Here is a 16774-nt window from a genome sequence, read left to right as displayed (position 1 = left end):
TAAGGTCATTTCGAAAAACAATGACAAGCGAAAAAAAAGAGAAACAAACAAAAAAAAAGGTTATCATCCCAAAGCTAAGGTCATCTCGTCCCAAAATACATGTTTTAGTTCGATTTTGAATTATGTTTTTTTTACCATCATAGAAGACCAAAAATAATAGGGGGACATTTTATATTGTGTCCCCCTACTATTTTGAGTAGAGGGGACACGTCCCGACCCCCTGGGATTTACGCCCATGACTTTTTGCAATCATGAACAAAGTGGGTTCGTTATCAAACCGCAAAATCTGATACTCCTACGTGGAAATGGACATCCTAAGTATGTTTTGTAGTTATGGACAAGATAGGTATCTCACTATAAACAGTTGACAAAACCCCCACATTTTGAGACATTCAGAAAATGCTATAAAAACATCTTGTGCTAGCGTCGCAGGAACTGATTGTCTGCAGAACTACCGGGAGTTTCCGCCAAAACAATGTTTATTATTTTTTTTTGTAATGATGATTAGTATACTTCACAGTGTAATTGCAAAACAAAATTGCGAAATCGAAAGTGAAGAATAATTCACGTCCCGTTGTGACACTGTTTAATGGATAAAGATAGACTGAATTTCATATATATACATACACGTAGGTATATGTGTCTCAAGAGGATTCACTTTTTGATAAGCCCGTCGATCCCGCATCCTCCTTGAATTTTAACATTTTTTGGCACTTGGCTTCAAAATGAACTTCACTAGGTTGGTGGCTGTTACACTTACACTGAATTTATATGGAGGTAAAGTACAATCGTTTGTTGTTAAAATGTTGGACTTCATCTATTTTACTCTATGCTTTATGATAAAAGTGTGAATGTGGATGTGATAATGATTATATTTTTAGGTCAGAAGGGCCATTTTGAAATCATGAAAGGACGATTTTAGAGTATTTTGCCAATGAACATGCGTGACTTGCAAAGAAATCGTTTGAAAAAAATTATATACAATGCAGTAAACGGCCTGAAAAATATTAACATGACTTCATCGGAAAATTTTATATTTTGATTTTCACCCGATAAATCTATTTTTCACATATGAACATAAATGGGAGTTGCGGTAACGATCTGATAAAATGAGCACACAGTATTTGTATGGAGATCCAGGGTCCCGTAACACAACGGTTAGCGATTGAGCGTACACTTGATTTTCATGATTTATTATACATCATAGTCAATGTAATCAGTCGTAAAAAAATGTTTTATGATCATTGCTAAGCTTTGTGTTACGGGCCCCAGATCGGCTTTCATGAAGTGATGGTTATTTAAACACTTATTTAGAATTACTGTTTACTGCAAATTCATAAATACAATTGAATCATTGATAATGAATGTGATGTAGGCTCGGAAAAATATAAGTTTGCTCCTTTTCTCGAAATCATTATTATTTGTTTGCATGTCACAACGGTGTTAACAACATACCGGGCATGTGTTTCATGATAATACATCCCTCATAGGGAACATAAACTAAGGAGAGACAAAACAGAAATGACAGAAAATGAAAAGAAAATCATGCTTCTTTATTTCAGCATGTGTTGGTGTTTACATATCTACTACCAGTCGAGGATACACGAGCGCAGAGACTGGTCAACCTTTCTTCGACTGCTTCAGAAGTGCTCCTGATTTGCAAGCCAAGGTGGGAGTAGACAGATACGTCTATACATACAATAGCATAGTTAACCCTGCTAATGGATTGCCTCCACTCCCTACCTTCTACAGGGCTGGTAATCCATCAACTGAAGTCTACCGAATAAACCTTCACACAAGTTATCACAGATCGTATGGTGTCTTCTACTGCTCTGCGGCGCTTGATGGAGAATACTCCGCTGTTCCAACAATCTTCCTGAGATCCGATGGTAAAACATATTCTAAGCTGTGTTCCAAAAATGAATTAGATACAAGGGCCGCGGAACGTTTTTCAAAGTGGGGAGGGGGAGGGGGGCTGACCATGCAAAAAATCACAATCGTATGGTAATTTTTACGTTTTTGTACACGGTTTTGGAAAACCCTCCCCGCTTCTGCGGCCCCTGAGATATTCCAGTTGTAATATATTTTCAAATCCATATCTTATTGTTTGAAATAGAAATCTGAGAATAGAAATATTAATGTAAAATCCATTTTACAAGCGAAATTTACTTAATTGGTCGTGGGCAGCCATTGTGCAGCTCCAGATTGACAAGGCTTTATGTCTTGATACCAAACACCAAACAGGGTATCAGCAACTGCTATTTTTGACGTCTTTTTTGACGAGGCCCAATGTAGTATATATTAGATGATATCATTCTATGAATAATAAAGAGTATGTATGAGATCCTAAAAATAATGTTATCGCACCCCACACGATGCGCTGCGATAACTGCGCGGTATAAAAAAAATGACCGTTTTTAACAGGTTTTGGGGGTATTGTGTCAAGTAAAATCGGCTCTAACATGGAAATGGGCAAAGACGGGCAGCTAAATTTGGTATCGATTTAAAGCTTAAACATGTGGCAAAATGATGGTGATAGAATTTAGACGGAAATCTACGGAAATCCACACGTTGCTAATGTAAATGCGAAACACAATGGATTATCCGCCTATTTCGAGGACTATTTATCCCATAAACCTCCTGAAATATGTCCTTTATCTACTTTGAACCCTTTCACACGTAAAAGTAATATATCAGGATTATGTTTATGCTATTTCAGATTCCTACGTGAAAAGCCTTCTGTGAAATAGCTTGTTTTTCAACTTAGTTGTCATATACGTGGCATTTCGCAAAATGTCACATTTTACGATTTGAGGTAGGAAATTATCAACCTTTATGCAAATTCCCGAATGAAATATTTTGTATTCTTCAAAGGGTTGTCTCTCAGCTGGGCATGACAAAATAAAAAATCTGATATTGCCTAAAATGACTTTTGTTTCGCATTGTGCGCCGGTGATGGTTGCTCGAGCTTAAGCCACGGTAATGATAGCAAGCGCTTGTATCCTTAGGCAAAAAAGCTGTATATAAAACCAGCTTTATATAAAACCAGCTATTACTATTATTATTATTTATTTTCTTTTATCTACTTATGTATTTTCATTTATCACTGTTTCATATTTTAAGGGGATTTTCTTATAAATCATCATCACTATTTACAACTTCCATCATTTGAATTAAATTGAATTGAAGGTTTCATTTTCATCAATTTCATTTCATCGCAGCCAGTGACTGAATTGAGAAAGATTTACAAAGTAAAAACATAATATATAAACATAAACAGTGAAATATTTGATGTAAATCATAACCGCAACAACATTGAAAATAAACAATTTTTTTTGAAAGAAATGCCCAATAACCAATTAATACTCCAGTAAAATTTTGAGACATAATAAACCAATGAGTATGAACTTATGTATAGTTTTACTTGAAGTTGAAATTGTTGGTATAAGGAATAATGTTTTAAGAAATAAATTCCAAAAATTTGGGTATCGTGTAGAAAGTTATGGAAAAATTGCAAAAATAAAGGTTTCACCGAGTGCATATTTGAGTAGCCTTGTATCCTCGAAAAATTCTTGTAATTTAACATAATTAGATTAATTCAAACATACTTGAAAATAATGCATCAACAATTTAAAAACTTAAAAAACTCAAATGTACATCCAAATTTATGAAAGAAGTTTATATTAAGAAAAATTTAGGCTTGATTGGGATGCATGGTGAAGATTCATTATAAACTCGAAATTATCTCAAAATTAAAGCGGATTGATACACATTTAGAAATCGGTTGTAAATTTCATTTCCATATCAAAATAAGAGTATTTACATGCAAATTGAAATGAGACTGGATACCAATTAGAATTGAAAGTTGGATTAAAACTGAATATATACAGAAAATTGATTATTATGTATAATTATTGACAAAAATGATATCTACAAATTACTAAATTATTAAATTCATAAAAAATGTTACATTTCCATTTATATTGCACATACACTTAAAATTTACATTCAGTACCAGTCACACCTTCCCGACACTTGTCTACCTCCCCCAACCAGAGAACAACAGCTAACACTATTGCTGTCCGGCTGAAACAGGCAAACAGGCCCCAAAGAAGTGCGACTGGCAATGTAGTTGAAAAGAAAGAATGTAAAATAAAAGACGGCTGTAAATCTAATTTCCAAGAGCATTTGAATGTAAATTGAATTGAGAATTGGTATTATCACCTAGAATAGGATATTGGATTTGAAATGGGCTTACAGAAAAGTGAATTATAATGTATATCTACCAAAAAAAATATAATTTCTATGTATGTTATATATATTTATTTCATTTCTTCGCAGCTAAATTTGTACCTCGCAGGGGCAGGTTTACCAAGACAGTCAACAGAGGTGACGTGGATGTGACTGTTGAGTTTACTGAGGTCACTCCGAGTGACACCAGCAAAGAATGGAGGTTTAATGGTACCACCATCGCAATGGATACCATTTCTTATAATATAAACCCTCGAATGCGAAAGCGGCCAGTGTATACAATCAAAGGAAAAGTGAATACGTCACATTCAGGGGTTTACGAGATTCATGTACCGGGTCAAAGATCACAAGCAAGGGCTGGACTACAAAGACTAATTGTTAGAGGTAAATCATTATACTTTGCTCTGGGTTGATGAAAAATTATCTATTCCGTATTTTCGTTGGAAGGGGGAATTACATTCAATTCCAAAGCTTCGTTATTCCGACAGTATAGGCAATTTACGTGTTTCGGAATTACGAACCTTCGGAATTACGAAGTGTAACCTTAATTACTGTATTCTTTGGAGGCTTATTATTTTCAAGTGTAAACTCCTTTTTTGAAGTGTAACCGCTGCTGAGGTGTATGCTATGGTCTCATTATTAGTGTTGAATTCCATTCCTATTTTGTCCTATATTGGGCTTTTGTTTTAATTCCCTGGTCAGCGTTTCCATTCATAATCCCGTCCAACATCTTTATTCTTTGGCATCCAACATCTTAATTTTTTTTGCATCCTCGCATTCTTTTTTCAAAACCATTATACCCTCAAACATGTCAAGCTTCATGTTAGCCGTTCATACTTGGGATCCTACTCCGACGTTCCTCCGACATCCCTCCCACCTCCTTCCGACCAAGAAACTCCTGGAAAGTAGTTGGAGTATCTGGGTATACTATAGGAAAGGCCGGGTAACTCTGCCTATAATGGCATAGCTCAATTAACCCTTTTTTCCGACTGGGCTTACTGTGACGCTTCCTCCGCCCAAACTAGTCTGTCTTGGGCGTTGAAAGAGAAATATCTTTGAAATAATTTGTAAGCCTGTCTGCTGTCATGCCTGGCTTTGTAAACCCCCATTCCACAGAGAGCAATACCTCTGAAAGAGTGCTGTAAAACCATCAACCTGTCCTTGCTTGATCTTTCAAAGGTGATTCAACGAGATTTCAAAGATCTCCGAGGACATTCACGATTCCTGATTGATCTTTCAGTGGTCTTCATGGTCTCCATGACCTCCAAAACTTTTTGAAATCGTTAAAATAGTCTTTCAGTGGTCTTACAGAAAAAAGTCTTTTGATGGTCTCTCAGTGTTTTTTCGATGAACTTTCCAAAATTCTGATTAGTCTTTTCATGATATTTCGACAGTCTCTCAATATTTTTGCGGAGATCACCATAAGGCTCATGAGAGATAGTGGAAATATAATTAAAAGACCAGGCAAAACCCACGGAAAGAATTATGAAAGATCACTTGTTACATAAAATATTTCTGAAAAACAATTAAAGGATCTCTATAGGACTAGTCGAAGCCCAGCACCAATCACTTTTCGGAGTTCTTTGAATGGATCTTTCTTCATGTTCTTAGCCATTTCACAGAGATGACAATTTTCAGTAATCTTGAAGACTACTGTAATGACTTGCCATATTTTGGTCTTTCAAAGGTCTCTCTCTGGAATGGGACCAAATAGTTTTAGTTCATTTGTTTTCAGAAGGGTTCGCGTTTTTTTCGCTATACTACAATTTCATTTTATAGTCTCCCTAGCCACTTGATTTGTAAGGGTGCATGATTTATGAACAGATTACTGACCTAATTATGGCTTAAGAATTACATTAAGTTGGCATATAACCCATTTTTATTAAATTATGTTCCTGATAAGAGAACAAAAAAGGAGAAATAAAGAAGTTCGTGTAAGTTGTAAAGATAGATCTGAAATGTCTCGTGGTGTAGTAATTTTATTTGAAAAAAAGATATAATCCCAAACCGTATTCATCAGATTTACATGTAGAGATCATTAGATTTACAAGAGCATTGGATAGTTCGAGCATGGGGAGGTGGGGGTGGGGGTAGGGTCTCATATCGTGGGGAGGTGGAACCTAAGTTGGAAAATCAGGTTTAGAAAGCAGAATAAGGGGGTGATTTTTTTTCTGCCTCAGCGGGAGGGTGCATGTGCACCCAGGGCACCCAAGCCTAAGCCCTTGTTTAATAGAATCATCCATCTTCTCACCTGGAAAGTGTTCATTGGTTTGGCAGCAAAATATCTACAAGACCTTGTCACGCTTTATGCACCAGCTCGTAGCCTGAGATCATCACACCAGCAACTTCTTAAGACCCCCAAGACACGTAGCATATGGTGCACGAGTTTTCTCTGCCTCAGCACCTTCTCTCTGGAATAAGTTGCCGTTAAATTTAAGAATTATACAATCACTGGAGACCTTCAAATCAAAACTGAAATCTTATCTTTTCTAACAGTATTATATTGGCACTTTGACACTCATTTAAACTTTCTCAATCTTTATTTTTTGTGAGCCTAGGAATAGAATATTTCTAGATAGATGGCGCTATATAAATGCCTATTATTATTATTATTATGGGAAATAGAAAGGTTTAATGCACACATTGCTCCCATATTTTGATAGGTGACCATACAACTTAAATGCAGTGTATATTGTTTAAAGGGCGAGAAATCATTTAGGTTAACAATTGTTGAAAATCATGTTTCAGCATGCCCAGCTGGGCGCTATAATGAATCGAGTGGTTGCACCCAGTTCTGCTCATCATGTTATAATGGAGGAATATGCCACGATCAAACCGGGGAATGTATCTGTCCTCCAGGATTTCAGGGCTATTCATGTGAAATAGGTAAGGTATTACTGTATAATTATTGATCCATTACATACCAAATACTTTTAGGGTGACTCTCGAATTGGTCAAAGTGAACATAAATTGTAGATTGTATTTATTATCGCATCCGTGTGGGATTTTTTGACACGTAAATACTTTCCCCATCATTATTTATATAACTTCAATAAAAGATGAAACTTAAGCCTGAAGTCGAACGGAAATTCCTTTGGATTTCCTTTCAAACGTGACTCGCCGTATAGCTTTTTGATGTCTAACATCTTTCCCAAATAAATCCAGACTAAAAATAATTATGTTTGAAGAGAATGAAAAAAAATAGCAAACAAAACACTCAACATTTCCTCCAAATTCGATAATGAGTCATACATTTATTGAATTCTTAACTTTAGCAGTATTTTGTGAAAATGCACATCGACAGGAATATCCATTAGGCGATAGTGATATCATAGGGTTACATTTGTATTTCTAACGGTTCGTTAGTCCGAAAGTTCGTAATTTCGATCCGAAAACAAAATACGCTCCGTTATTCCGAGGTTTGTTAGTCCGAAAACGCAATGAGATTCGTAACTCCGAAGGTTCGAAAAAGAAAAAAAGGTTCATCAGTACGAAGTTTCGTTACTCCGAAACGAAATAAGATTATCAAAATCTAAAGGTTCGTTAGTCCGAAAACAAGAAAAGTTCGTTAATCCGAAGGGTTCGCTAGTCCCAAAATGAAAATTACTTCATTTTTGTAACAAAAAAAAAGTTGTTGTAAATTAAAAATAACAAGAAAGTCTTCCAGTTCAGGAGCTTGTAACACTAAACACACTCATATTTAATGTTTAATTTTCATATTGGTAATGTTCCTCAAATCTTTAAAAATATGTTTGTAAATAATTCTCTCATCCATTCGTATAATACAAGGCAAAGATTGGTAATGTTCCTCAAATACTTTCACCATCATTTCTCTTCAGATATAATTATTTTTAGTCTGGTGTATTTGGGAAACATGTTAGACATCAAAAAGTTATACGGCGAGTCACGTTTGAAAGGAAATCCAAAGGAATTTCCGTTCGACTTCAGGCTTAAGTCTCATCTTTTATTGAAGTTATATAAATAATGATGGGGAAAGTATTTGAGGAACATTACCAATCTTTGCCTTGTATTATACGAATGGATGAGAGAATTATTTACAAACATATTTTTAAAGATTTGAGGAACATTACCAATATGAAATTTATTGAAGTTATATAAATATTATCCAGTAACAGTTTCGAAGGTCAAGGAGGATTTTAAATGATTCGTAAAAGTATTCGTGGATCAGCACCACAATACAGTCTTTCATTTACCAATCACTACAGACCAGGCAGATCTTTGCGCTCATCCACCTCTGGCTTACTTGTCATTCCGAAAGTTTCAAAAACTTGCGGGAAAGATCATTTGCTTTTGCATGCCCCACTTTGTGGAATAGCCTTCCTGAAGACATAAAAAATGTACCCCTGTCGAAACTTTCAAAAATCTTCTAAAAACTTTGCTATTTAACTCTTAGCTCTTTATGCGCCTTCAGCACTCTACAGAGTGGATTTGGCGCTTTACAAGTCTCATTATTATTATTATTTACGTGTTTCGGAATCACAAATTTCATAATAAAGAGACTTCGTAATTACGAACCTTTGGAATTAAGAAGTGTTACCCTATCATTTCCCTCCTGTCCATTTTCTTGTGTAATAGATAAAGTGAAATTTATTTGATATTTCCATGGTAGGTGTGTATGATATGTCTCCGTTGTAACAAAACAAAATGCAGCAATGAATAACTTATAACGTTTTAAGTAAGTTTTTTATGGATTATTATTTTTTTTTATTTCATTTCCAGAAACACATTTATACTCATAGCAATATGAATTTTTCAATACATTGAAAATAATCATTAAACAATATTTATTACACAATACAAAAGTGAGAAAAAGTCTAAACTAAAAAAGAAAAGAACACCAGCTAATGCCTGAGTAATATCAAAATAATTCAATTTTTGTCTCACCTGCGAAGCAGAGTGAGACTATAGGCGCCGCTTTTCCGACGGCGGCGGCGACGGCGGCGGCGTCAACATCAAATCTTAACCTGAGGTTAAGTTTTTGAAATGACGTCATAACTTAGAAAGTATATGGACCTAGTTAAAAAAAACTTGGCCATAATGTTAATCAAGTATTACTGAACATCCTATTAGAGTTTCATGTCACATGACCGAGGTCAAAGGTCATTTAGGGTCAAGGAACTTAGACCATGTTGGAGGAATCAACATCGAAATCTTAACCTGAGGTTAAGTTTTTGAAATGTCATCATAACTTAGAAAATATATGGACCTAGTTCATGAAACTTGGACATAAGGTTAATCAAGTATCACTGAACATCCTGCATGAGTTTCACGTCACATGACTAAGGTCAAAGGTAATTCAGGGTCAAAGAACTTTGGCCGAATTGGGGATATCTGTTGAATTCCCATCATAACTTTGAAAGTTTATTGGTCTAGTTCATTAAACTTGGACATTAGAGTAATCAAGTATCACTGAACATCCTGTGCGCATTTCAGGTCACATACCAAGGTCAAAGGTCAATGAACTTTGGCCGAATTGGGTGTATCTGTTGAATTACCATCATAACTTTGAAAGTTTATGGATCTGATTCATGAAACTTGTACATAAGGTTAATCAAATATCACTGAACATCCTGCATGAGTTTCACGTCACATGACCAAGGTCAAAGGTCATTTAGGGTCAATGAACTTTGGACGAATTGGGGATATCTGTTGAATTCCCATAATAACTTTGAAAGTTTATGGATCTGATTCATGAAACTTGGACATAATAGTAATCAAGCATCACTGAACATTTTGTGCAAGTTTCAGTTCTCATGATTAAGGTCAAAGGTCATTTAGGGTCAATGAACTTTGGCCGAATCGGGGGTATCTGTTGAATTACCATCATAACTTTGAAAGTTTATTGGTCTAGTTCATTAAGCTTGGACATTAGAGTAATCAAGTATCACTGAACATCCTGTGCGCGTTTCAGGTCACATACCAAGGTCAAAGGTCAATGAATTTTGGCCGAATTGGGTGTATCTGTTGAATTACCATCATAACTTTGAAAGTTTATGGATCTGATTCATGAAACTTGTACATAGGAGTAATCAAGTATCACTGAACATCCTGTTCAAGTTTCAGGTCACATGATCAAGGGTCAAAGGTCATGTAAGGTAAATGAACTTTGGCCATGTTGGGTTTTTTTGTTGAATAACCATCATATCTCTGTAAGTTTATTGGTCTAGTTCATAAAAAGTGGACATAAGAGTAACCATGTATCACTGAACATCTTGTGCGAGTTGGAGTAGTATTCAAAGTCAGCACTGCTGCTATATTGAACCGCGTGATGCAGGTGAGACGGCCAGAGGCATTCCACTTGTTTGTTAGAAGACTCGCATGCGGTGGTGATAATGAAATTAATAACATTAAAATACAGTTCGTTTCGTTTCCATTCTTCGCTGTCAAAATTTGAATAAAGATACCTATAATTTAATATAATGACGAAATAGAGGACATGACAATACCTTGCTTATTGCGAGTTCATGAAGCCATGCACAGAGAATTGTTGAGAATTGTTGCTTTACTGACATGAAAAAGGTTAAACATGTAATAATTTTTTTATTCCTTGTTCAAATTTGAGGAAACTTTTCCTTGTTTGTTTTTATTCTGATGTTCTTCCTCTGTTCAAACATATCATTTTTTAAATGAAGTAGATCTTTACTTTGTTTAATTTTGTAATTATGATTATCTTTTTAATAACTCGCTTTAGCATGCGGTGGAAATCGCTTTGGTCGTAACTGCGAGTACCGATGTGACTACGATGTATCAGATGATAAGAAGGCATGTAGTGGTCTTCAGGTTTGTGTACCTGATCCCTATGGCTGTTCATGTACACCAGGATATAAAGGATTAAACTGTACTACAGGTATGCTTCCGATGCAAGAATATACTTACATTTTAAAATATTAGAGTTAGTAGTTCAAGAAAATATCCAAGTCAAAATGCATGTAATATAGTTTTCCCGCTTAATTCTACATCTTAATAATTTAATTTAATGTTATAACCATTTAATTTCGCGATAGCTGTGATCGCCCCGGTTATTTGTCGTTGTATTTCATTATTAATCACTCATGTATTTTCCGTGCAAAATAATTATCAAACAAGAATTTAGAAAAGAAAATAGGTGCACGAAAATTAACAATGTGCATTCAACTTGGATTTTAAACCAGTTACAGCTAGTTCCAACTCACTAGCCGGAAATCTATTGTGTAGTCTTTTTTATTTGTATACTGCGCAAAACATCAATTATACCTCAAACATTATCTTTACAAAATTACAAAAGAATATAAGTTTTTCCCCTCAGTTTTATGCGTGGGCTATGCACACAGTCAACGGTGTTAATAAACAAGCAAAAAAACAAAACGCTTGTGATGATACCGTGACAGGTTACAAAAAAGTAGGGGGGGGGGTGAACCCTTGTAACTCCTCCCCCTGCAAACGCCACTAATCACAGTAAGAATGGGACAAATAAAGAAGAAAAGTAGAATACGAGAATAGTTAGAGATTGATGGTTTTAAACAAACAATATTAAGGGGAGCGATGACTAAGGCACGTAAGGGGAAAGAGTGAGGGCCAGATATACTCTTATTACTATACATAAATAGAGACGTTTTAGATGAGAAAAATATACAAGAATACAAGATATGAATAGATGCTTAATCGATCGATATATAGATTGATTGACCAAATTGATTCATACGGTAAAAAAAAGAAAGTTAAAAATAAGGTTGGGGTTTAGCAGGATTATTAAGGTCGTTCCTGTTTTTAGAATAAAGGTTTAAACAATCCATTCAAATTCGATACGGAGTTTATCATGTTATTGTATTAAGTCTCCAATTTTTTACTCCATATATGTTTCTTTCAATCCCCTTTCTCCCTTCCTCTTCTACCCCGTCCCCCTAAGTTTGTTTAATACTTGAATGCATTGTACACAGCAAAAACTGTGGTGTTAACCGGTGTACATAAGGGACCACACCAGTTATTTTACACCGATGTTAAATTGGTGGTGTTAGTTTTACACATATAGGTGCTATTACAACACCTTTGGTTGTTACATTTACACTCTTTGGTGTTATGTTCAATCTCTAGGGTGCAATTTTAACACCTCAGGGTGTGGTCCTCTATTAACACCAATTTGTGTCAGTTTTAACACCACAGTTTTTACAGTGTATGTTTGTTTAATACTCGAATGCATTGTAGAATGTGATACAGGAGAGTTCGGAGCTAGTTGTAGTGAGACATGTCACTGCGTTTCAGGAGAATGTGATCGGTTTACGGGGGTTTGTACTGGAAGCTCTTCTAATTGCCTCTCATCATGGACAGGGACAAACTGCCAAGGTCAGTGAAAGGAATGCCTTACTTATACCAATACTCAACACAAACAATTTCATTTTCCCGTAACCAGGGCCGTGGGATCGATATTTGTGTAAGAGCGGGTGCTGACATGAACTAAAATGTGTCGTCAAAGATGGAGGGGGGATGGGGACACAATTGATTTTTTTATTATTGTTATTTTATACACACACGTATGCGACCCCCCCCCCCCCCCGAACATCATTAATGCGAGCGTAAAGCTGAAAAATATTTGATATTCCGATTTGAACAAAGGTGAATTTAAGCATTACTTCAAGCACTGTGTAGGAAAATTCTGAAGGAAGGGGGGGGGGGGGTGATTCCTACAAAACGTCTTTTTTTCATAAAATTTATGTAATATATCATACCTAACACATTTCATTGGGGTGCTGCGTACGGAAAATAACACCCGCATCAGCCCAAGGAAAAAAAAGGCACCCCTTCCCCAATCCCCCCCAAAAAAATGACTTTGGCGCACTTAACATGTAGTTCTCACTGGGTGGCATGGCCCTATTACATTTTTTTGCGAGGAGCTGCGGCCATGTACTATTACATTAGCGATTGCAGTGTTTGCCTCCTAAATTGGCTGTTGATCCTTAAAGCAGAAATACCTCATTTCATATAGGACTAAGAAATATGTTCTTTTTATCGAAAATCAATAGTTTCAAGGGTGAAATAATATATTAGAACAAATTATACGAGCATTTAGTGGTCTGGTATGTCCAAAAGTCCAAGATGGCTGCCAAAATGGAGTAAAAATTATTTTAATGTTATTTATAAATGTCCTCTTATGAATATGCCATTTTAACCTCCACTTTTGGAATTCAAAAATTTTGACACACCAGACCACATGATCATCCTTCACTAGAACAACCAGTGGTCTGGAGTTTAAACAAAAAATCCGAGATGTCTTCTAAAAGTGACGTTTTTAATGGCTGTTGAAGCTTAAAATTGGCATAGCTCATTTCATTTCCACCTGGGAGGTATAATTTTGTTGTCTAGATCACGGGTCAAAATCATACCTCCCAGGTAGATATAAAATGAGCTATGTCAATTTTAAGCATCAAAAGCTATTCAAAACTCCACTGTAAAATGCATCTTGGATTTTTTGGACACACCACACCACATGCTGTCCTTGTCACATGTTCTACCTTACCCTTAAAACCGTTTAATTGAATCCAAATCAAACCCACTTAGATTGATCTGGGATTTTAGGCTACGGAAGCCATTTTGGGCGCCATCTTGGATGTTCTAGGTACACTACACTCTTAGAAAGTTTATTCTTAAGATAAAAGTTTATCCTTAAAGGTCAAGTCCACCTCAGAAAAATGTTGAGTTGAATCAATAGAGAAAAATCAGAGAAGCACAATGCTGAAAAATTCATCAAAATCGGATGTAAAATAAGAAAGTTATGACATTTCAAAGTTTCGCTTATTTTCAACAAAATAGTTATATGAACGAGCCAGTTACATCCAAATGAGAGAGTCGATGACGTCACTCACTCACTATTTTTTTTTATTGTTTGAATTATACAATATTTAAATTTTTACGAACTTGATGATTAGGACCTCATTGCCTGAAGCACAAAATGTTAAAATAATGGAATTCCATGTGTTCAGGGAGGAATGAAACTTCATTTCACATGACAATGACGAGAAAATAAAAAAATATTTAATATTTCATATAATAAAATACAAAAGAAATAGTAAGTGAGTGATGTCATCAACTCTCTCATTTCGATGTAACTGGCTCGTTCATATATCTATTTTGTTGAAAATAAGCGAAACTTTAAAATGCCAAAACTTTCTTATTTTACATCCGATTTTGATGAAATTTTCAGTGTTATGCTCGTTAATTTTTTCTCTTTTTATTCAAATCAAGTTTTTGTTGGGGTGGACTTGTCCTTTAACATAAAAGAAGTTCCTTCAGCAGAGTCTCTAGAACACCTGTAATCTTATCAGATTGCGTAAACTTACAGGAAATTGGTATTGTTCCAAATTTCCTTGAATAAAACAACCTTTTCTCTTTTTAAACAGACCTGTTCTTTTAAATTGCAGAAAATTTCCTGTTTTATGAATTTACAGAATGATTCTATTATTGGTATTTGCAAAATCTGTTTTTTCCTGTAAAATCAGGGCTTTTTTGACAGTGTAAGGTGTTAATATTAATTCTTACTTCTATCAACAAACCTTCGGGAGTTATTCATTTTCAGTGAAAGGCTGTTATCTAGGACACCATCTTTAAACTAACTACTTTCCGGGTGCTGATTTGGTAAATTGTATAGTATGTTATTCCTGAGGTCACTGTTGAAAAACATCATGTTGCAATTTTCCGAGTCAAATTTTTTATTGAAAACTCTATTCGGAATTTAGGAGCTGTTTTGGGCACAATCGCAACAATACGCTTGCACAGGTAAAAATTCGGAGAATGAACACTTTCGTATGAATTATCAGTTTATTGGTATCTATTATCTAAACATATATTTTGTTTAACTATCGCATTATTTGTATCTTAACTTGTATTCTTTAAGTAATCTCAAATATATATTAAATGTTACATAATTTCTCTTGCGGTCTAATCATTGCTAATTACATATTCAGGTCAACAAGGTGCCCCGCCTCCATCAGAAATAGAAGCTGAAAGCGTCTCTTCAGTTATAATCGTGACATGGAATGCATCTCATCCACTGCATCTTAACGGCCATATAACGGGATACACTATTGACTACAAGAAGATATCACCCATCCATGAAGGTGCTCATTCCAAGGTTATTAAAACAGCCCAGACCACCAACATCATGTATGTGATAGATGGAGTCAAAGAAGGAGAGGAATACGAGATACAGGTAAGAAATTGACAGAACTATTAGTATTACATTGCTGAATTCTGTATCGTTAATAGAACGGGACATATCACTGAATTCGAATTCCAAAAGAGAAATTTGTTTTGCTGTGAATTCTAGGAGATTAATTGAGAAGCAAAATGAATAATATCACTACCAACAGGCATAAAAAAATATAAAAGGTTAAAGAGACAGACGGGGTCTTGGTGATACGAATGTAGACGACAATTTTATGTAACGAGCCATGCAAAATTGTTCAATAGTTTGATTATGGTTGTGATTAATGGAGGAATACAAAAACAAAAACTAGTATTTTCTTCTTGGGTGGGGTCGGGGGCTCGACATTAAAGACATTAAGACATAAAGACTCGACATTTTAGGTTTGATAATGTGATCTGCATTCTAGGCTCATTTTAATACTTTACCATGCAGAAAAAAACTTGATTTTACTTCAGTAAATATTCTTTATTCTCCAAACTCTTTATATGTTGTAGCTTAGAATATACTTTTGAAGTTTTTTGTTTTTGTTTTTTGCATTAATATGACTTATTTATTGAAGGAAACCTTCGATCACAAGCTTTGCTTTCCAGAAGGTTCCTATTTCATTTCAAAATGTTATATTATATTTTGCTTTACTTTGTAACTTTTTTAAAATTTTGGAATGAATAAATTCGTTATCAATAAAAAAAAAGTAATTATGTCATTTTTTTTTCCAATTTAAAGATGCGGTTATTGTAAGAATAGCAATGATTATACGCATGGCATAATGCTAGAATTGCACTTGCAAAATGTAATATGATATTTTGTTTCATTCTCTGTGTTTGCCGCAAATAGGAAATATTGTGGTTGAATTGATAAAACGTCTGCTTTGTAAGATTGTGGGTCAATGGTTTGAAATCCACTTGATTTCTTTTTTCTTTTAGGCTTCATCCTGACTAAATTCAATGTCGTAATTCAATTAAACAATATTCAATAAGTGTTTGTTTCATATAACTCAACTTATAATAAAGGCAGACCACCTTATTCGTTCTCATGTAAAAAAAGCTAGCTCGTCTTGAAAAGAACTAAATTTGTAAAGTTGCAAATAAACTCTTAAAAAAAAATATGCCGTCTCCCTTCAGCATTTTCAGGGTTTACCTAGATTAAAATTTCTAACAGGTTGATTATTACCTAAAATTGGGGATATACCTCGTCAAGCGCAACAGATGTATCAAAATTGATTTTTGGAATACTTATTGTTAAGGATGTCAGGTCACAAAAAACGCTGGTCATTCATAACTTTGCTACACTGTAAAAAAAATGAAGTTGTAATTTCGTACTTAGTGA

At 35.0% G+C, this 16774-nt stretch overlaps 1 protein-coding gene across 1 annotated transcript; it reads left to right on the top strand.

Moving 5' to 3' along the window:
- Positions 1 to 1531: 1531 nt before the first annotated feature.
- On the top strand, positions 1532 to 16383 carry LOC121417834 (tyrosine-protein kinase receptor Tie-2-like). The gene is made up of 7 exons (XM_041611566.1): positions 1532 to 1889; positions 4342 to 4635; positions 7000 to 7137; positions 10964 to 11119; positions 12454 to 12591; positions 15207 to 15451; positions 16372 to 16383. The coding sequence occupies exons 1-7, from the start codon at positions 1532 to 1534 to the stop codon at positions 16381 to 16383; spliced, it is 1341 nt and encodes a 446-aa protein (XP_041467500.1).
- The last annotated feature ends 391 nt before the right edge of the window (positions 16384 to 16774 follow it).

The sequence above is a fragment of the Lytechinus variegatus genome, chromosome 6 (assembly GCF_018143015.1).
Source record: "Lytechinus variegatus isolate NC3 chromosome 6, Lvar_3.0, whole genome shotgun sequence".
Lineage (NCBI taxonomy): Eukaryota > Metazoa > Echinodermata > Echinoidea > Temnopleuroida > Toxopneustidae > Lytechinus > Lytechinus variegatus.
The sequence above is the reverse complement of the archived record's forward strand: the minus strand, read 5'-3'. Positions and strand labels throughout refer to the sequence as shown.